Source organism: Vulpes vulpes, chromosome 2 (genome assembly GCF_048418805.1).
Source record: "Vulpes vulpes isolate BD-2025 chromosome 2, VulVul3, whole genome shotgun sequence".
Classification (NCBI taxonomy): domain Eukaryota; kingdom Metazoa; phylum Chordata; class Mammalia; order Carnivora; family Canidae; genus Vulpes; species Vulpes vulpes.
The window spans coordinates 43,497,598-43,519,129 of record NC_132781.1 but is presented as its reverse complement, the minus strand read 5'-3'; the positions used below and the strand labels follow the sequence as shown (position 1 = coordinate 43,519,129).

At 54.6% G+C, this 21,532-nt stretch overlaps 1 protein-coding gene across 2 annotated transcripts; it reads right to left on the bottom strand.

The window, feature by feature from the left end:
* Positions 1–18,702, bottom strand: ANKRD13B (ankyrin repeat domain 13B). Of its 2 annotated transcripts, none has more exons than XM_072747899.1 (15): positions 18,357–18,702; positions 6,722–6,857; positions 6,473–6,597; positions 6,340–6,385; positions 5,583–5,726; positions 5,303–5,492; positions 5,159–5,225; positions 4,098–4,179; positions 3,267–3,331; positions 2,907–3,037; positions 2,627–2,784; positions 2,335–2,487; positions 2,052–2,215; positions 1,892–1,968; positions 1–1,401 (listed from the first exon to the last, which is right to left on the bottom strand). In XM_072747899.1, the coding sequence occupies exons 1-15, from the start codon at positions 18,468–18,470 to the stop codon at positions 1,164–1,166; spliced, it is 1,890 nt and encodes a 629-aa protein (XP_072604000.1). In that variant the 5' UTR covers positions 18,471–18,702; the 3' UTR covers positions 1–1,163. The 2 variants fall into 2 exon arrangements, with proteins under 2 accessions (XP_072604000.1, XP_072603999.1); XM_072747898.1 differs by having other exon boundaries at positions 2,627–2,729; positions 18,357–18,619.
* Between the last annotated feature and the right edge of the window lie 2,830 nt (positions 18,703–21,532).

Below are 21,532 nucleotides of genomic sequence, written 5' to 3'. Positions count from 1 at the left end.
TTGGGTTTGAAGCCTCTTTTATTTGTGCCTCAGAGTCAGTCTGGTGCCCCTGGCATCAGGGAAGGAGGTGAGAGGAACAGTTTCTCTTTGTTCTTTTCTTCCGTCCCTTTTGTGTCCCTACTGAGCCTCACTGGCTGAGCCAGGAAGTCCAGCCTGAGAGAAGGCGGACAAGGGTGTGCGGTGGGCCCCTGCCCCTAGCGGGGTCTGTGCTTCTCTGGGTGGGTGGGGCGGGGCAGGGGAGAGCCGGGGGTTAGCACCATTGGATGAAGGGTTTTAGAGTCAGCCCCTGGCTGGGGGCAGGTGGGACACACGACCACAGAGGGCTAGCAGCAGCTGGTGGGAAGGGGTGGGGGGTGGTGCCAGGGCCCTGAGCCGGTGAGAGGGCTCCAGGGTGCACCTGCCCAGAAGCGGGGCCAGGGGACAGGGTCTAGTGCTCGCCCCCGGCCCAAATATGTCCCCCGTTTGCCGAGACATCGTGAAGGAACCTGGCCTTGCCCAAACTGGGGGCCACCTTGGGCACCCTCCCTGATCACAAAAGCGTGCCTTGGGGATGGGGACTCCAACCTCTTGGCCGCCCAAGGAGAAACTGGGACCACCCTGAGACCCGGGAGGGGTGTGGGGGGCTGGGGAAGCCGGGCACCCCGCTAAGTGCACTTGACGCTGAAATGCCGGGGTGAAGGAGGGCTGGGCCCTTGACGCGCTGGTTTGTGTCTGGGACAAAGCAGCAACGCAGCACGTGGGGAGCTCAGCTGCCCTCCAGGGGTGAAGAGCGGAGATGCAAAGGCTTCACGGACAGTGTCCTACAGTAGGTTCTGAGAGCAGAAAAGGAGGACGGGCCAGAAGGAGCGAGGGATGGGGACACTGCTCCTCTAAGGACCCGGCTCCCCGTCTGGACGGCCTGGCCCCCTCCGACAAGTCTGAGCCCAGGACAGAGTGGTGGGCGTCAGGATACAGCAAAGCAGGGGTACCGGACCGTGCGAGCAGCCTCCGGGGCCCGGGCCGGGCACCCCGTGGCATCGCAAATCCCTCCCCGTCTGGTGCCAGGTGAGCCTCCGCGCCCCCGAGGCCGCGCCTTCACGGTCCCGGCGGGTACGCGGGCAGCCGAGCGAGTCTCGCTCCGGGGCAGGTCGCGCGGGGCGTGGCCGAGGGCCCGGCAGTGGGCGCTACTGCTCCGTCAGCGAGAGCCGCAGGATGCGCTCCAGCTCCTCCTCCTCCAGGCGCGCGCGCCGCCGCCGCTCCTCCTGCTCCTGCGCCGACAGCTCCATGGCCAGCCGCAGCTGCTCATCGTAGCTCCGGAACACGTGGCCGCCAGGGCCCGGGCGCGGGCTGGGCCGAGGGCTTGGCACCGACGCTAGGGCCGGGGGCGGCGCGGGCTGGCGCTGCGGCGTGGGCGGGGCGCTCCTGGGGGAACAGACGTTGAGGGTTCTGGAGCGCGCCTGCCCCTATGTCAGGGGGGCCGGGAGACGGCGTGGAGGCCCCGGGACAGAGGAGGCCTCGCCACCCTCCAGTGGAGGCAACGAGTCCTGCTCCACCTGGCTCCCACCCAGTTGTGACAGATCTCAGTCCCTGCAAAGCCCATCCGCCCAGCTGACGGTAGACGGGCCCATGTGGGCATCATCTAGAACCCCAGCCCCAACCTCCTGCCTGGTAAGGGTCCGAAGGCCTGGAGGCGCTCTCGGAGTACTGCTCAGAGTGAGGAAAGGGTGGGGCGGGAGCCTTCTGCATACCAGTAGGGGCTCTACTGGGGTTACCATGGTTACCACGGCTCCTTGGGCCCCAGAGGAGCTGCCCAGCCATCGGTGTCCGCAGCCACTGGGACAGGATCTGGAGGTGCTCCGTGCATGTGTTATTTCGGGGCAGGGATGATGGGTCAGGACCGGCGGGCACTGACCTGTCCTGTCGGCGGGCCTCGTAGGACATGGGGTGAGTGCCCGGCTTGCTGTTAGTAAGCGCCTCCCAGATGGTGACCTGGAGGGAGGGACCGTGGCCAGTTAGCGAGGGTGGCACTGCAGTCCACCGTCCAGTAGGGCGGCGCAGCGGTGAGGCCGCACCTGGTCATACTCGCTGCCGGCCTCCAGCAGGCTCTGCTGGATGGCGAACTGCAGCAGGTCGTCGTCATCCTCGCGGGTCGCCGCCTCCCGCTGGCCGCCCAGCACACTGTAGCCACGTGGGGCCTCGAACAACGCGGGGGAGATCTCGCAGCCGCGGCACGAGGCTGAGGGCACCAGGTTGGGGGTCAGCGCGCAGCCGAAGGGGCCCACGGCCGGGAGAGGGAGCCGGCCAGTGCTGGGGGGAGGGGTAGGAGGGCAGACACGCAGCTGGGGGAGGTCTCACTGGAGGAACTGGAGCTGCTGACGCTGGAGGAGTCGCTGCCCGGGGAAGGGGTCTCACTGCCAGGGCTGCCCCGCACCGATGGCACCGGCTCATCGCAGCCATTGAGGTTTCCGAAGGTGATGCGAGCGTTGAGGATGTGGAAGATGGGGATTTCTGAGGGGGAAGAAACAGTGGGTGCCACCGCCGACCTTCTCACACCTTAGGCACCCTCAGTCTTTACCCCATCTAGACCCCACCTGCCCCCAACACACACACACCAGCAGCTGCAAGGAAAGGACGGGTGGGGTCTCACCAATCTTGACTGGGAAACCAGGCGGCAGGCGCAGGGTAATGAAATCCCGGAGCTTGGCGAAAAGCGCATTGCTGACAGCCATGAGGTCAATGATGGGGGCCACCTGCTCACACAGGGACAGGGGATGCTCCTCACACAGCCACAGCTTGGCCTTGAACCTGCCCCCCCAGATCCCAAGGGGTGAGGGGCATAGTAGAAGCCATGGCCTCTTGTACCTTTCTGGAGGGTTCCCCCCCCCCCGCCCTGCCCACCCCTCCCCAGCACCATCAGGGGGCCTCACTTCTGTGTCTTGGTGGTCAGTTCCATGGGGCGGCCCATGTCCCGGTTGCCAAGCTCAAAGTTGGGGTTGAAGTACTCTTCTGCAGTGATGGCAGTGGGGTTGGCTTGGCTCAGAGTCTGAGTGATCAGGGTCTGTACCATATGAAGAGATGCCCATGAGCCCTTCTCAGTCTCTGATGCCAGGTCAACCATTTGATATCACGGGGCCCCAGGGCGAGCCCCCCTGCCACTGTGGAGCCGACATTGCCCTGGGCAGCATGTAAAGTGGTTCCACATGGGCCACTCTAGGCAGGACGCCTTCCAGGCCTCCTGAGCCACATCCACACCCTTCCATACACGGGGCACCCCAGCACACACTCACCCCATTTTGGGGGCCCCCATGCTGCTCAGCAATTCCCAGGAAGGACTGCAGAGGTGTCTTACAGCCTACAAGAAATGTGGCATCTCAGAGGACATTGCAGCCCTCAGAAATGACAGCACCCAGACCCAGGGAGCAGACTAGGTCTTGGCAGGTCGGGAGGACGGTCGCCCATGTCAAACACTCGGGCACCTGCATCTGGAGGTGATTGAGGACTCCAAGGGACAGGGGCCAGGACCACTACAAGCACAGGAGGGACAGAAGGAGACCTGGGGCTCCAGAGAATCTTTCAAAAGTGTCCATATTGGTGACACTGGACAAAATATACCTGCCTTTGGTGAGCAGTTTTGCGGTGTGCATGTGTGTGCGTGTGTCTTCCTTCAGGCACTTCCATCTTAATTACCTCATTTAGTTCCCCTGTGAGGTAGGAACCATCTTTCTAGACAGACTAACTTATGCCTGGAGAGTCAGGTGTGAGGTCAAGAAGCACAGAGGATCAGTGGCAGGCCCCGTGGCTTACTTCTTAGGATATGCTCCATGAGACTGGGATGGCCAATAAATAGCACATGTGACACTTGCACCTCAAATCCAATGCAGACATTAATTACCAGTTACAGCATTCCTTCCCATTGGGCCCAAATGTTGCCTAGAATCTTCCTGGCTGCACTCCAGGCAGTCACTCTCAATTATTAGCTTTCGGCACTTGAATTGAAACGTGTTTGCATGAATAAACTCTCCTGGCTTTTGCTGGGACGTCACAGGGAAGACTGGGGGAGGTACTCCAGCAGGCGCTGCTTCCTCACACCTCCCCCGATTCCACCTCTGCTTAGTTACCTTTGACCTTGCCCTTGTGCTGTTCTGAAAGGTGCTCTGTCCGGGTCCGGGTGATGAGCTCCACGTTGGATGCCCCATATACCTGGGGACAGAGGAGGAAAGGGCTCAAAGACAATGCTGGTACCCTACCCCCTACCTCCAAGGGCATTATGAACACTTCTTGCAAGGAAGGGGTCCACTAAGGGGATGGCAGAGCTGTTTACTCCAATTATATGAAGTCATTCATCCATTCTCTTATTCATTCAACAAACATTTTGTGAAGAGCCTTTAAGTGCCAGGCACTGAGGCAGGCATCAGGCCACAGTGAACAAGCATGACTAGAGACAACCCTCATCTTTTGAGGTTCACAGCTAGTTGAAGACACAAGAAAATGGACAGTTATAATGCAGCATGAAACACATTCTATGTGTGTGTGTGGCGGGGGGAGAGGGCTGTGGGAACCAAAAGCAGAGGCCTTAACCCAGCCTATGGGGCCAGAGAAGCCTTCCAGGGGGAAACCTTGCAGAGCCATGTCAGTTCCTTCATTCACCAGTGACACCATGTGGCCCCACATGGGTGACAGAGATCCCAGAGTGACCCGCACAGTATCCTCAGGTGGTAAGGGCCAGACTTTGGAGCCAGGCCACCAAGGTCTGAACCTCAGCTTTGCCACTGATAGCTATGTGACCCTGTCCAGGTCATGAGACCACTCCAAGCCTGTTTCCTCATCAGAGAATGGGCCAGTGGTGAAGATTAAATGGGATGCTGTGGGAAAGGCTCAAGAAACACCTGTAAAATGGGAATACTGACAGCACCTTCCCCAAAGGGTTATTGGGATTGAGTGAGTGTGGGTGTGTACCTGTATTCATACACACATCCAAAGAAAACGGGGACCAGTGCCTCGACCATGAGTACAGTAAGTGCTCGATAAACTCTGGCATCCTCATCAGGTACCTGTTAAGTCTAGTGCCCTTCTCTCCACGCAGCCTTGCCTCTGCACCCCCAAGGGTGGTCAGGAAACCCCTGCCAGCTCCCTAGGCAGGAGTTTGGCGGGCTCTGGTATCAGGGAGTGGTGGCCTCACCTTGGCTTCATACCCATTCACCATCTCGGTCTTCTCACTGCGCCAGCCCAGGATGCCAGTCTTGTTCCTGGGGAAGCAGGGTGGTCCGGGTGAGGTGGCACCCAGGCAGGCTGGCTCTAGGCTACCAAGGCCACGCCCACTCACCTCTCAAAGGAGATGTTCTTGGTGTCGAGCTGCGTGGTGACGACGGGCGCAGTGAGGCGACTTAGCACCTGCTCCTCGGTGGGCTGGGCAGCAGCCAGCAGCAGTTCACGATCCTGCCCAGCCAGGGCCAGAGTCTCTGTGTACACTACTCGGCGATCATGGTCGATCTCCATGACCACAGCACTTGTGTCTGCCAGCCATGGAACAGCATGGGGGTGTCAGGGGCCTGGGGGAGTGTCTCCAGCCTTCCCACCCTGCCCCCGCCTCCTGCCTGCCTGACCTTGGCCCCTGAAGACGAAGCTGCGGTTCCCTCGCTGCCATGTCATGTGGTCAAAGCCCAAGAGCGTGGTATCTACCCGTAGGTTTTGCCCACTCTTCCACACTTTGTAGGTGTCACTAGGGCAGATCTTGGACACCAAAGGCACTAGGTGGGAGGGAAGGGCAGGAGCAGCTTCAGTTTGCCTGGCCCACCCAACCTGGGCCACCTCAGGGCGTGGGGGGCAGGGTCAATGGTGTGGCTGGGAAAGGACGCAAGAACTGTTGAGAGCAGCCCCTCTCCCCGACCATGAGTTCCCGTGAGAACAGAGACCAGTCGCTCAGATGTAAGCGACCTGAAGTTGGAGACACGTATGTCTCAGCCACTAGCAAGTCTCATTTGTTCATTCATTCAGTCAATCTTCCATCCAGTCTTCCAACAAGTATTTATTAAACACCTACTATGTACCAGGCACTATTCTAGTCCCTGAGGATACAACATTGAACAAGACAGGACCTTTGCCATCTTGGAGCTTACCTTCTAGCAAGGAGTGACAAGTAACCAATACATGAGTGAATCATTACAAAGTGAAGGAAGAATAAGAATGGAATCAAGGCAGTGTCTGAGAAACCTAGCTAAGGAGGTGGCCCTGAGCTGGGAACTAAAAAATGAGAAGGCACGATGGGAAGAGCTATGACAGCAGAACTCCAAGCAGGTGAGCAGCAGGTGCAAAGGCCCTGAAGTGGGAGAATGCCAAGAGGCCCCCCATCAGCCTCCTTACCCCAGCTAGTGAACTCCCATTTCATCTCCACATAGAAGTCCTGGGCCTGGAGAATGAGAAGGAGAGTGCCTGAGCCTGTGCTGGAGACAGGGTTCAAGGGCTACAGTGTAGAGGCCGGGAGGCTGGCCCTCACCTTGCGCAGCTTCTCCAGGAGCACAGGGATGCCCGCCAACCGCTTCACCACCCGCTGGTAGTCCCGGTACCGCAGCACCAGCTGTACCAGCTCCAGGTCCCGGGTACTCACAGCCTCCTGAAGTACTGGGGATTGGGGGGCAAAGTCACAGGGCAAGACCCTACCTGGGGCCCCCCTCAGCTAACCAAGGGTGAAGATGCGAAGCCAGGGGACCCTGGCTGTGGGGCTGGAGTGAGCAGGGGTGCCAACCTGTCCAGCCGCTGCGGTTCTCCCTACCCACATCTGCCCCGTGTGCCAGGAGCACACGGGCACACTCGAGGTGTCCCAGAGTGGTGGCCAGGTGCAGGGGAGTCCGCCCGCGGGGATCCAGCTGCTCGATGTCCACCTGGAGGAAGAGGTGAAGATGTATCCCTGGTCACTTCTGGGGCAGCCTACCTGAGCCAAACAGCCTCTAGATGGGCAGCAACCACCCCACTGCCCTGCCTTGCCCACCTTACAAGGCAATGGAAGAGTCAGACACCATGAGTGGGGGTTAGGTGGGTTGCAGGACAGAGCAGGAGGCAGCTCTGAGAAAGGAAGGACCTTCCTCCTTTCTTGTCCACCTAAGCCTCCTGGCTGGGTTTGCTCCCCCAAGGCTCCATAGTGGGCTGTCTGTGAAGAGTAAGCCTAGTGTTGAAGGCTGGTCTAGAGAAGCTGTTGGCCAAGGAGGGCACTTGAGGCAGGACCCAGCCTGCAGGTCCAAGGTCACACCTTCAGGAAGTGCTATCAATTTAGATCATTGACATTATCACTGAGTGATAAACAATTGCTGTAATAGATTGATGAGAATGAAAGAATACATTCATGGTACAACTTTAAGCCCATGTCCTGGGACACCTGGGTAGCTCAGCGGTTGAGCATCTGCCTTCAGCTCAGGGCGTGATCCGGGATCCGGGATTGAGTCCCACATTGGGCTCCTTGCATGGAGCCTGCTTCTCCCTCTGCCTGTGTCTCTGTCTCTCTCTCATTGTCTCTCATGAATAAATAAAATATTAAAAAAAAAAAAACCCGTGTCCTTTGCCTGTAAAACACTATGTATAAACTTTTTTTTTTACAAGTTCTATTACTGTTTTGTGAATAGCATGATTAACTGTATGAGATTTCAGTTGGGTGATAAAAACATGTTTGTTAAACATAAATATTTAAATATATTCCAGGAGTCTAAGAACCTCTAGCTAAATACAGTATACTGTTCACATGCATATAACTCCTCATCTCCTTCCTCAAAATTGATGAAAATGCCAAAGGCTTCTACTGCAACCATGATGAGATAAACTGAAATCACCCTCCCATAAACAGAAAACTACTGCTTCAAAATACATGAAATAATTGTTTTCAGACAGTAGGCAACAAGTAGTCCAAGAGTGTGATCCCTGAAGTTAAGAGAAACAAACAAGGTAGGCTCTGTGATTGCCTACATCTTTACCTGGAGGAACATTCTAGAAAGCAATTCAGGGAAGGGAATCTCTAGCAGAGCATGGGAGTCTTACTAAGGAGTTGAGGAGACAAAGTTGCAGGACAGAGTTCTAAGAAGGAGTGAGCTATGCAAACAAACAGCTCCAGAAATCTGCATGGGGTTCCTCCAAGTCTTTGCTGAATATTAAACTTTGCCTGTGTAGAGTGAAACTCAACATTAGACAGAAAAGGAGCAATAAGCTGGTAAATTCTCCGCACTCATGTCTCAGGGCAGGAAGACCTTTAAGCTCTAACCTGCTAGAGTGGAGAGTCCTTGTTCACCCAGGGTATTCCACAGAGACCCAAGAATGGTTATGCCTTAGTAGTAGGGCTAAACTATCCTAAGAGAAAAGGCTTACCTAATCCAATTTGACAAAAATGAAAAATAATCTCAAAAGGATCAAACTGATTCACAAGTAACTTAACTTAGAACAAAGCCTACCACTCTTTAAGGAAAGACAATAAATTCCAGGTGCTTAACGTGACAATGTTTGCAATATCTAATATCCGGTTACAAACTGCTAGAAGAAAAACTACTAGCCATGCAAAGAAGTAGAAAATATGACCCACAATCAGGAGAAAACTCATTTAATAGAAACATATTCAGAAATGATAAAGATGGGGTGTCTTGGTGGCAGAGTCAGTTTAAGTGTCGGACTCCCAGTTTCAGCCCAGATCATGATTTCAGGGTCATGAGATCGAGCCCCATATCAGGCTCCCCACTGAGCACGGAGTCAGCTTGAGATTCTCTCTCCCTCTGCCTCTGCCCCTCCCACCCATGCTCTCTCTCTCTAAAATAAATAAATAAATCTTTAAAAAATGATAAAGATGATGAATGGCTCAGTGCACTAATGATTTTTCAGAAAAACATGAACACAATATTCATAAAGAAAGAATAAGAGATAAGTATCTGAAATGAAAAAATTCACTGGATAAAAGAATAGACACTACAGAATAAAAAAAAAACCTCAATGAACTTGAAGATACAACAACAAAACTGTAGCACATAGAACAGAAATGGAGCACAGAGGAGGAAAATAGTACTGAAAAACCTCCAAAGAGCCTCAACAATCTATGTGACACTATAAAGAATTCTAACATATTTGGGTTTTTTTAAGAGTTTTTTTAAAGATTTTATTTATTTATTCATGAGAGACACAGAGAGATATTCTAACATATTTGTAATTGGAGTCCCAGAGGATAGGATAAGGAAGTAGGAGAATAAGAAATTTAAAGATATAACATTATCTCTTTAAAATTTAAAGAGGGGGCACCTGGGTGGCTCAGATGATTAAGCATCTGCCTTTGGGGTCCTGGGATCGAGCCCCACATTGGGCTCCCTGCTCAGTGGGGATCCTGCTTTTCCCTCTCCCTCTGCCCTTTTCCCCTGCTTGTGCTCTCTGCCTCTCTTTCTCTCAAATGAATAAATAAAAAAAATCTTAAGAAAAAAGTGTAGACTACACTTGGCAGAGCTACACTTTAAAAAGTAAAATAAATAAAATAAAACAAATTTAAAGAAATGACATTAAATATTTTTCCAAAAAAATTGTTTTTAATTACTGTAGGGGCGCCTGGGTGGCTCAATCAGTCAAGCGTCTGCCTTCAGCTCAGGTCATGGTCCCGGAGTCCTGGGATCCAGTCCTGCATCAGGCTCCCTGCTCAGTGGGGAGCCTGCTTCTCCCTCGCACGCTGCAGGTCCTCTGCTTGTACTCTCTCTGTGTCAAATAAATAAAATCTTTTAAAAAAATTACTGTAGGAGGTTGAATGGTGGTGTTCCCCCAAAATATACATCTATACCCTAACCCCAGAAGCTGTGAATGTGACCTTTTTTGGAACATGGGTCTTTCTCTTTTTAAGATTTTGTTTATTGGGCATCTGGGTGGCTCAGTGGTTGAACATCAGCCTTCAGCTCAGGTCATGATCCCAGGGGTCCTGGGATTGAGTCCCGTATCGGGCTCCCCACTGGGAGCCTGCTTCTCCCTCTGCCTGTGTTTCTGTCTCTCTCTATGTCTCTCATGAATAAATGAATAAAATCTTTAAAAAAAGAAACCTTCTTTGGAAAATAAGGAGGCAATCTCTTCTTCCTTTGAATTAGCTCTCTCAGCATAGGTGTCTCCCTCTGCCTGTGTCTCCACCTCTCTCTCTGTGTCTCTCATGAATAAATAAATAAAATGGTTTTTTTAATTTTTTTTTTTTTTTTTTTTTAATGATAGTCACAGAGAGAGAGAGAGAGGCAGAGACACAGGCGGAGGGAGAAGCAGGCTCCATGCACCGGGAGCCTGATGTGGGATTCCCGGGTCTCCAGGATCGCGCCCTGGGCCAAAGGCAGGCGCCAAACCGCTGCACCACCCAGGGATCCCAATAAAATGGTTTTTAAAAAATATTTTATTTATTTATTTATTTGAGAGAGAGAGAGATATCAGACACGCATGTGTAGGATGGGGGTGGAAGGGCAAAGCGGGAAGAGGGGAACAAGCAGGATGAGTGCAGAGCCTGACACAGGGCTCAATCTCATGACCCTGAGATGATGGCCTGAGCAGAAACCAAGAGCCGGCTGCTTAACCAACTGAGCCACCCAGGTGCCCCAGAACATGGGTCTTAGTGGATGAGATTAGAGTTAAGGCTCTCAAGATGAGATCACCCTGGATCATCCAGGTGGGCCCTAAATCCAATCAGATGCCCTTATAAGACACAAAGGAGAGATCCATGAAGAGAGGAGTCGCATGTAAAGAGGAGGCAGAGACTGAAATTATGCAGCCACAAGTCCAGAGATGCTTGGAGACACTAGAAGCTGGAAGAGGCAAGGGAAGGTTTTCTCCTGGAGCCTTTGGATGAGTGAGGTCCTGCTGACTCCTTGAGTTTGGACTCCCAACCTCCAAAACAATGGGAGAATACAATGTTGTTGCTTGAACCCATCCAGTCTGTGGTCATTTTTTTGCACAAACTAACACAATGATAAACCCACAGAAACAAGAAATTTAACGAATTCCAAGCAAGACAAACACCAAGAAAACTACACCAAGGCCCACCATAATCAAGTGCTGAAACTGGCAATAAAAAGAAAATCTTAAAATAATTTTGAGAAATGAGATGCACTATGAAGACTACAGGAAATACCGAATCCTTCTCAAGGGAAACTGTGCAAGCTAGAAAACATTACCATGAAATGTTTAAAGTGCTGGGGTAAGAAAATGTTGACCTAGAATTCTCTGTCCTGTGAAAAATATCCTTCAGAAATGAAGGGGAAATAAAGACTTTTGTGGACAAACAAAAAAAGCTAAGAGAATTTATCACCAGAAGACATGTAAGAAATGTTAAAGGAAGTTACTCAAGTGGAAGGAAAATGTTAACAGATGAAAACTTAAATCCATACAGAGGAATGAGGAGTGCCCCAAAAGGAAAAATTGTGAGTCAGTATGAGAATGTCAATAAAATATTTAAAACCTGCATGAGTAAAGAGAAGAGATGTTAGCAGGTAAGAAACGATAACACATCTTCAGAATGTGGAAAGTGGTTGGGGCATCACAATGGGCTTAAGGGAACAGAAGGTACTAGAACCCAAGCATTCACATAGGGGAACCCCAATGCGTGTCAGGCAGGATCACCCTCGAAATGTCCAGAAGGTGCATGCAGCAGGAATGGCAGAGGTGTGAGTGAGGCTCAGAGCTAAATACAGGGGAGTTGGTTAAAACTCAGAACCCCTGATCCCCTCCCCAATCTTATAAAACTGGCAGATGCCCCTTCCCCTCCATAGGATGCCAGTTCCTCTGTAGAAACTGAGCCTGTGAAGCACTGGATTTGGGGACACTGGCCTGAGGATGAGGTCATGGGGCTAAAGAGTGAAAGGCCAGTCTCTTCCCTGCCTCAGGTCCTTAAGTACTGACAGCCCAACAGTACACACCACTGCCCCATCCCACCCCTAGCAGGACACTGGAGGATTCTTCTCTGGAGAAACTAGAGGCACCAAAGACCTCTGGGTACAGACAAATGGGGATCCTACAAAAAGCAAGCCAGCTTGCCAGCCAACCGTGCTATAGTAGTGATTGACCATCAATAAGTTCCACACCCCCATTCTATTTTTTAATATTTATTTATTTGAGAGAGAGAGAGAGAACAAGTGGGGGAGGGGCTAGAGGGAGAGAGAGAGAGAATCGCAAGCAGACCCCCACTAAGCACAGAGCCTGACGCAGGGCTCGATCTCATGACCTGGAGATCATGACCTGAGCCAGACACTTCACCAACTGCACCACCCAGGTGTCTCTCCACACCCCCATTCTTAAATATGCCCCAACAGCCAAGTGTGACTGGACATTTGAGGAAAGCCACCAACACAAAAGATACAAAAACATGCAAATAGATGCTAAAAACCTAAAGGAAATACTATCAAAGCAGGAGCCCGAAAAAAAATTTCTGGAAGGAAAACAGTAATTTCTATCCTCAGAAATATATGAAAAGATACCTGAATTCATGAAACAAAATGAGACATCCCAACTTCCTGCCGCTTCTCATCTTTCCCTTGCCTTCTTCACTCCAGCCACCCCTGGACAGCTACACCTGCCCCAAACCTCTCCCCATAGGAAATATTACCTCAGTTTGCTCTCTTTTTTTTTTTTTTTTTTGACAAAAACAAACAAACCCTTTTTTGTTTGTAATTATCTTTATCACTTCCTTTTCTCTCACCTTCCATATCTGATCCATCAGCATGGACCTGACCTTATGGGCCCCACCTTCAAAACAGATCCAGACTCTTCTCGGTTTTCATCACCTTGATGTTACTATCCTGGTAGCAGCCACCCTCTCTCACCTTGGTGCCCAGTGACCTCCTTATTGGTCTTTTCACTCCTTCCTTGGGTCTTAGGTCTGGTCCCCACATGACCCATCACAGCCTCCATCATCCTGTGAAATGTTCCTCAGGTTCTGACACCCTTTAGCTCAAAACTTTCCCTTAGCTTCCCATCCTTTTTAGAATAGAATCCAACATCCCTGGGCATCTCTTTGAACTCATGTGCTCTTCCACTTCTCCTCCCAAGTCCACTCTGCTGGATACCCTAGGCAGCCACTGTGTTTTCTCCCTCACTTCATTCAGGTGGCCACTCAAATGTCATCTCCTTAGAGAGACCTGCCCTTTCAACCCATCTTAAATGACAAGTGCTATTTATCTGCCGCCACTGCTCCTGCTTTAGTTCTCTTCTGACATTAGATTGCTTGTTCATTTTTCCATGGTCTCCCTCACCTAGACTGTAAGCCCCACAAAGGGAAAGTCCCTGGGTGTTTTGTTCAAAGCCACGTCCCCAGTCTCTAGATGGTGCCTGGCACATAACTGGTGCTTAATAAATATTTGTTCAACAAATGCATGAATGACTAAGTTTAAGGGACACGGGGAGGGGAAGGCAATATAATGTAAAATTGATAAACCAATAAATAGTTGTAGACATATATTGTTTGTAATTATGGAGGTAAATAACAGAACGGCCTAGAGTTCAAAGTGGTCACCTCCAGGGAGTGAGAGAGGTGGGGAGGGCTGGAGCGAGGGCTACTGCTTTTCATTCCAAGCCTCCAACAACAGCTACATATATATTTTTTAAAACATGAGAATGAACTCCTTTGTAAAAAAAAAAACAAAATATTTTAAATAATTTAAGTAATTTATATAATTTTTACAGTCCTGTGTTGGCATTTCTTCATTGTTTACTTTGAATTTTTAAAGTAGGTTCCACGCCCAATCTGGGGCCTGAACTCATGACCCTGGGATTAAAAGTCACAAATTCTACAAACTGAGCTGGCTAGGTGCCCCCATTTCTTCATTTTTAAATATATTAGGAAGCTTGGGGGAAAAAAAAAAGTGTGCCTGGCCTGAGTGGCCCTCTGAGCCATGGCTTAGAAATCTGAGTGCCCCCCCACACACACACACACACACTCCCCTACAGCAGCTCCCCACAGAGAAGGGAGACCACTAGTTACTCTTCACCTATTATGGGATGGGCGAGCCCTTCAGTGTCCAACCTAGGTGGGCCCTGAGTCCTGGGGGGGAGTAGAGGATCCACAGCCCCTAGGAAGTCAGGAATGGTTTCCCCTGGGGCTGCAGCTGAGCCATCTACACGTCCCACCAGCCCTGCCCAAGAGGCTGTTGCTGCTGCTGCTAACAAGGCTCCAGGGAATGACAGGGCATCCCGCCCAGCCCAAGTTCCAGATGAGGCCTGCTACTCTCCCCTTTGGGTGCCTCACCTCTAGGCCTCAGAGAGAGGCTGGCATGGCTAGAGCTGGGCAGTCCTGCCCCTCCCTACCTCCACTCCTTGGGAGCTCTCCCCAGGGTTTTGTAGTTTCCCAGGGCCAGTGGACACCCAGCCAACCCCCAAAAAGCTCTCCCAAGCTGCCCAAAGCAGGCCCTGCAGTGGAAGTGGCACCCTGCCCCTGGGCCCAGGTAGAATTTATCCATTTCCTCGGCAAAGGCCTGCAGCCATTTCATTGCTGGGAGTGAAAAGGTTTCCCATGAAACCTAACACTAAGCCCTCCTCCCCAAGAGAATGAAACTCTAGGCCCACAGCAGGCCCCAGCTGGAGTCAAAAGCAGGGCGGGGGAGGGGGGGTGTCTGTTGACCTCCCTGGGCAGAGGGACTCCCTGCTTCCATTCCGGCACACACCTAGACACTCACACACATGTGAACAGGTGCCACAGGAAAACGGCTTCATACTCCTTTTGCCTCCATGCTCCGGGCACATGTGCTCCCCTAGATGTACCAGCACCTGCATGCTCAGCCACCCTCTGGATCTGCAAGTGTCTACTGATGTGCAACACACACGTTTGTAGCCAGCATATCTGCACATGCATATCCCTCGAAGCCACAGGCACTAGCAGGGTGTTTTGCAAACTTGTTTAACAGCAGAACACTTTGTTTAGATGAAATCTTACAAGGACACACCAAAGTGTACAGCTGGAAGAGAAAGGTGATGGGCACAGAGCCTTGTATGCTCAGCCTTGTTCTCCTTTCCCTGCTCCCTTGCCTCCCCTACCCCCAAGGAGGACAACCAGAGTCTGGGGTACTCACTGCTTCCCAGCCTTCCCACCAGGTAGGCCTGAGCTCACTCAAGGGTCAGAGAGGCCGGATGCTTCCTCAAGGTGGGTGAGGGCAGCACTTGCTGACTATTGTCCCATGCGGCCCCTCCCCTGCTTCCCAGACACATTGGTTTTGGTTTCTAGGTCTTGTGGGTCCCTCTCCTGAGCTTCCCAACTCATCAGATGTGGGACTATTTTAGAGAGAGAGGGGATCACAGGTGCTCCAGGACACACCATGTACCTTGGGTGGGGCAGCCTCTGTCTGAGCATCTGGGGCCCCCACAATCCAATCTTTCCTGCCTATAGGTCAGGAGGGTGAACGGAGGCAATCAGAGAGGAGGACCATGATGGAGGCAGCCCTAGGAAAGAAAATGTTTCCTTGGGAACCTAGTCTGGCCCCCTCCAGAGTGTCTGTTGCCAGGGGAAGAACCTTGCTCCCCTTGGCCCTCCCACAGGGAGCTTTACAGCCTAACCTCCACCTCCCAACCCCCAGGGACTAGTGGGGACTTGTGACTCAAGAACACAGCCAGCTGACCCAACCTCAGGGCTTCACCAGCCAGGGGAAACTGGCACATCCACTGGCCTGCAGCCCCCGGCCCCCTCCCAACCTGGCATCCTGTGTATGACAGGAAACAGGGCACCCAACAATCATTATACTGCTGGGTACCAGCTAGGGGTAGTCACAGACCCTCCCCTTCACCAAAACACCTGATGAGCACCTCCCATCTCCCCACCACTCCCTGCTTCCAGCCCCAAAAAAGAACTGTGGGGGTGGGGGGCGCTGAGCAAAGCCAACAAACCTGCTCCAAAGCCTGCCTGCCAGGTCATCCCCTTCCCCAGCCTGCCAGCATTGCCCATTCTGCCCATGGGAGGGCCTCTGTGGGGCTTTCTTGGAGTGTAGGAGAGGCAGCTATGCCAATGAGGACCAGGGAAACCCAGCTGCTGTGTGCTTAAGGAAAGCCTGCATATTTTCTGTGACAGTTGGTGCTAAGAAGACCAGAGATCAGGAAACCCCTGCTGGGATGCCTAGGGCATAAGGGGCTTCATTATGATGTTAGGTGGCTGCCCCCTGGCCCATCCCCTGCAGGAAAGGGCTGGGTTGGGGGGGCCCTCGGCTCTCCCTGGGACCCTGAGTAGTACACATTTGGATTCAAGGGCCACTCTGGGTCAGTCCTAGAGTAGAGATACATCCAGGGGCCTCTCTCACGCAGACAGACTGGCATTCCTTTTCTCGGCACCCTTGTAGCAAAAGAGAGGACTGGGCCTCACTCCTTTGTGGTTGAACAAGGGTTAACATCAACCAGTCCCTGACATTCCCCGCTATACTGCTATCCTGGATCAGGCAGGCAGCATCCCTTTCAAGGAAACACTAGCCCAGCAGGGAAGTGCAGGTGAGTGGGTGAGGACAAGGGTGAGGCCCGAGTTTCCGTGGCAACCAGAGAGAAAGAGAAACACACATGCAGCGGGGTCCAGTGCTTCCCCCCCACCCCCCCAGTCTCGCTCCAGCAAGATGGCTGACTTGAGTATTGTCACTCAGAGAGGCCTAGGTGAGAGTCTTTTCTCCTAGGGCATTTTGCCTCTCTCTGATCTCAGCAAGGAGAGAACCACCCACCCCTCAGACAAGGGAGTGCAACGGAGACGTTCTGGAGATTCAGCCACTCGCCTTCTGCCTAACAATCCTTGGACCAATCATCAATCACTCCATCAGGAAGTTCCTCTCAGATTAGATTTAAATCCCTCCAGCTGTAACCTGTGTTGAAAGCTTGTCTTCTTTGGCCCTCAAGGAAGAGAAACAGTAAAGAGTCAGAAGAGACTGGATTGTCTTAGCACCCAGCACATCACACTACTCCCTGTTCACACTCGCATCACCAAAACAGGGGCTCTTTGAGAGCAGGGGATGTGCCTGGTTTGTTCATCTTCGTCCCCCAGGAGTACCTATCACTCAGGCCTCGCTTCCTTTATCAGGGCTGTATGGCTGCAAACCACTTCCTTTATGATGGACAGACAGAGGCATGGTCCGAGAAGCAACTTGGAGTGCCCTTGTCTAAGCAGAGGTAGAATGTAGGTAGATATACCAGCCAGCTCAGAGGCTGGAGGTTCAAGTCACCCCAACAGTTCCTAGGGCTACTCTGCAGAGGCAGATGCTTTGTTGCTCTGAGGGTTCAGTGATGGACTTCAGAGACTCTCTGACCCTCACCTTGCTCTCTAGCTCACTTGTCCTTTGGGAAGCTCCTCAAACTGAACTTCCTGTGACTCAGGAAGTGGCCCTCAAAAGGCATATTCCCCAAGGGGACAACTCCTGAACGAACCACTCCCATGCCCCCAGGGTCTTGGGATCTGGGCCAAGTCTGCAGGCCTCAACTTGAGGCAAACCAGGGCAAGGGCAGGCTGGGCCCAGCTCTGGCTCCAGCTTCCCCACCCTGGACGGTGAGTTGTCCATACCCCAAACGCCCGTCTGTGGCCTGGGGACCAAAGGCAGATTTGAGAGCTACCTGTGAACTGGGCCTGCTTTGGTCCTGAAGAATGACCGAAAGACCCCATCCCTCAGCCTGTCTTCTGGGAGGCCACCACCCAGCCAAAGCCGGCAGACCCGCCCGTCCTCACTGACTGGCAGGAACCAGGGAGCCCGCTCTGTGTAAAGAACCTCAAATCCTTCCTGCAGCCAGTGGCCCCTGGCTTCCTCGGCGCCCAGGAGCCAGGCCCCAGCACCAGAGGGCAGGAGAGCTCCTTTCAGCACCTGGACAAGGCCCTCTGGGCGGTCCCAATGGGGGGCGGGGAGGGTCTCATTCTTCGCTCCCCAAGGCAGAGGGCGCTGGGGTCTGAGGGATCCAATCCGAGCAAACAGATGCAGCGCTCAGCCCGAGGGTAGAGGGCACTGGGTGGGGCCGGGATGCCCGCGAGTGTCACCGCCTGGTCTCTGATCCCTGACCTGTGACCCCCTCCCGAGGCAGGCCTTGCCCACCTCCGCACACTCGCGCGGGAGGTGTCGCCGCTCGGCTGCTCCGTGGACTCTCCCACCACATGGAGCACAGCCCCGAGCCGGCAGCCCCCCCCCGGAGCCCTCCGCCTCGGCCGAGGAGGGGCGCCGCGTCCCCGACCCCAACCCGGGAGGGTCCCAAGCACGTGCGCCCCCCCTCCCCCGTCCCAGCCCGAGCGGAGCGGGCGGGGGCCGCTCCCATCACCCTCACCCGGTCAACAAGCACAAAAGCCGCGGCTGGGAACAAAGAAGCTCTGCAAACTCGCCCGGGAGGCGGGACAGCCCGCGCCGCGCCCCCTCCCCACACCGGCGGGCGTGCCCGGCCGTGGGGTCCCCGCGGCGCCCCGACGGCGCCCCTACCTGGCCGGCGCGGACCTCTTTCTCCAGCTCGCGGTGGCGGTTGTGCCACACGAGGTAGTGCAGCGGGTACTTGCCCTCGGGCCCCTTCCTGGCGGAGGCGTTGGCTGGGATCATCGCCCGCTCCTCATGCCGGGGCCGCGGCGCCCGGCCGGGGAGGGGGGACGGCGCCGGAACCGGGGCCCGGGGCCGCGGGGCGGGGGGCCGGCGCTGCCTGCTCGCAGGGCTGCGGCTCGGGCATGTGCGAGCGGCGCCGGCGGGCGGGGGCGGCGCGGGCCGCGGGCGTCCTCGCGAGGCGGTGGCGGGCGGCGCGGAGAGGCCCCCACCCGCCCGGGGAGGGAGCGGGCGCTCGGCGGCGCGGCGCGGACTCGCGCCTCACCTCCCACACCCCCGCACACAAAGACGCCGCTCGGCGGAGGGAGCAGGCGCCCGCAGCGGGCGTGGGGGCGCACGGGGCGCGAACCCCGGGGACGCCGCCGCAGGGACGCGCGCCCGCAGCCCCCGGCTCCCTGCAGCTGCATTGCCCGGCCCTCAGCCCGAGCGGCCGGCGAGAGATGCGGGGATGTGGGGGAGAGGGGAGGGGGACCCGGGTGCCCGGGGCAGAGCTTGTGGTAGCCCGGCCCCGTGGCATCATGGGGCATGTAGTCCGCCTCGTGAAACTGCGGGCGGCGGGTGGCCGGAGAGGGTCCCACACTGTCCCCGCCCCCGCCCCCGCCCCCGATCCCGTGAGAGGGTGGGGAAGGGAGTCAGGCCCGGCCGGAACGGAGACAGTGTCCTGACGCCGCGGGCTGGACTGGGGTGCACCCCCACCCACAGGCGGTTTGCATTTCGCTGAGGAGGGAAGGGGCCACAGGCCTTGCTCTGGCATTAGAGGGCTCAGGAAGGTGCGGCCTTGAGGATTGAGTTGGGTCCCGGTGGAACGTGAGGAGGGATCCAGATTCCAAGGAGAGTGACTGATGGAGGGAGCTCCTGAGAAAGGTGCGGGATATTAGTACCAAAGGTCGCCAGAGCAACTAGGGATCTATCTATCTGGCATGGTGAAGTATTATGTAGGAGTCTTCCCTGCCCTATTAGAAAATTAAATTCCCCCCCCCCAAAAAAATTAAATTCCATCTTCCACACTTGACATTACAAAGGGAATGACCACGAATGCTGGAAGGACAGTCCCCTCCCGCTATGTGCTGTCCTCTGCAAGGACCAGAGTGGGGCTGGGCGGAGAAAGCAGCAGGTGGCAGCTTAACCACCTCCACCCGGTTGTGGTCCCCTCGGGAGAGGAAGTGACTGATTGCAGAGAAGACCTCCTTCCTGATAACCCCAGGGCAGACAGATCCTTCCAGAAGCGTCCCTGAAGACGCTGTAGTAAAAGTGTAATTGACCTCGGGGGCTGCCTATTGCTGGGACTGGAAGCACCTAGAGGCGTGGCCCAGTCCCTGGAGGGAGGAGGGATTGGGATCCTAAACCAGAGTTCGAATTCCTCCTTACTAACCGCCTAGCCGTAGGCAAATTGCTTAAATTTTCTGTCTTCTCAGACCACTCACCTCGAAATCAGACTCCAAATACTACCTACTGGGGTGAGCTAAGGATAGTAACTGCCCTGAGAAACAGCGCATCCGGCCCGCAACCGGGTGGACCGAGACAGGTGGCAGGACCGGGCACTGTGCCTTCCTGAGTCCACCTTAGAACAGGACAAGAATTAGGGATTCCATACCAGCCCTACTTAGAACAATCCAAGAAATGTTTGTGTGGGAGGTGCTAGCAAAAGCTTGCAAACTCTCCGCGCCTCTCTCAGGTTTCTTTGTGTGGTCTTCTCTCCTTCCTCCTCCACGCCCTGCGGTGCCAGGCCCAGGCGGGAAAGGATAAAGGAGGAATGGACTGCCTCGCCCCTTTCTCCAGCCTGGGAGGAGCCAGCTGGCGGCGTCTCGGGCAACCTGGAACCGCTGCCCACCTCCACCACGAGGGGTCAGCAGAGTGTTGTGGCTGCAGCCGGAGTTGGGGAAGGGGCTGGGGCGGGGGAGGGACGGCTAGGAGTGGCCAGAAGAATGCCTGTACGTTTGTTTCCTCATTAAATTGTTTTTAGAACCTTGTCTCATATTTCTTTTTCTACTGTCCTGCTTCCTGAGGTGGAGACGTCTCCAGAGGGAGATCCTGGAACCCTTTTATCCCTAGTCCCGGGCCCAGAAGCTCCGCAGTGGCGGGGCTGGGGTCTTCCGGAACAAAGTTTAGAGTGTGGCTCCTTGCCTGGGCCACTCCCAGGTAGTCCCCGGGCCAGCCCGGAGGTAGAGCTGGCGGGCGGGAGGGGGCGACGTGGTGAATCATTCTTCCCCTGAAAAGTGTTGGAGTTCTGGGAGAGGGGGAGCTCGGCCAGGATCGGGGGACCTATGCCCTTAGCAGCCGGGTCTCTTTGCCAGGCGGCCCTAGACCAAACCCAGGTCGCCTTTCCTCGGGTCTGCGCCCTCCAGCTGCCACGTGCTCGAGACGCGCCCACACAGCAGAGAAACAAAGACAGCCAAGCGATGGAGCTGCCAGTAGCCGCCTCGACATTTAATAAATGAAATTCCATAGCTGGGGGTCGATCGGGGGTGAATGGGCGGCCACCGCTCCTGGGGGTGGGGGGTGGGGGGCGCCGGGAAGAGCGGCCAGGCCGCTCCATTCCGTCGTCCAGCCTGGGGCTACCAAGCCCACAGACTGGCTTCTCCGTGTGGGTGCGGCACCGTGCGGCAGGTGGTGCTCCCCCACCGCGAGGTATCTTCGCTTGCAGAAGCCCCGCCAGCTGAGCGGCTGGCTGTGGGGGGAGGAGAGGCCTGCAAAAAGATTTTTCTTAAAGGTGCGATTATAAATATACCCCGTGGATCGCGATTTCAAACAAACTTGTCAATCTGGGCTGCAGCAAAAGGCGATAGAGGCAGCTTTGCTTGTATTTCGGGTGGTGTGACTCATGAGCATTACTTGTCTCCCCCAGGGAAGCAGCCTGCCCACCCACAAGCCACTGCTGTTCTGGCACCGCTGGGATAAAATCGACCAACTCCCAAACCCCTGCCCAAGGACTCCCCTTCTCCCCCTTGTTACTGAGAAGGGCTCCCTGCCCCTTGGGAATCTTCCCTTAATTCTGGTCACCACTGACCTGGCCCCCAGGCCTGGTCCCGGCCACCCGGGCCCTGGCCCCAGAAGCAAAGCGCTCT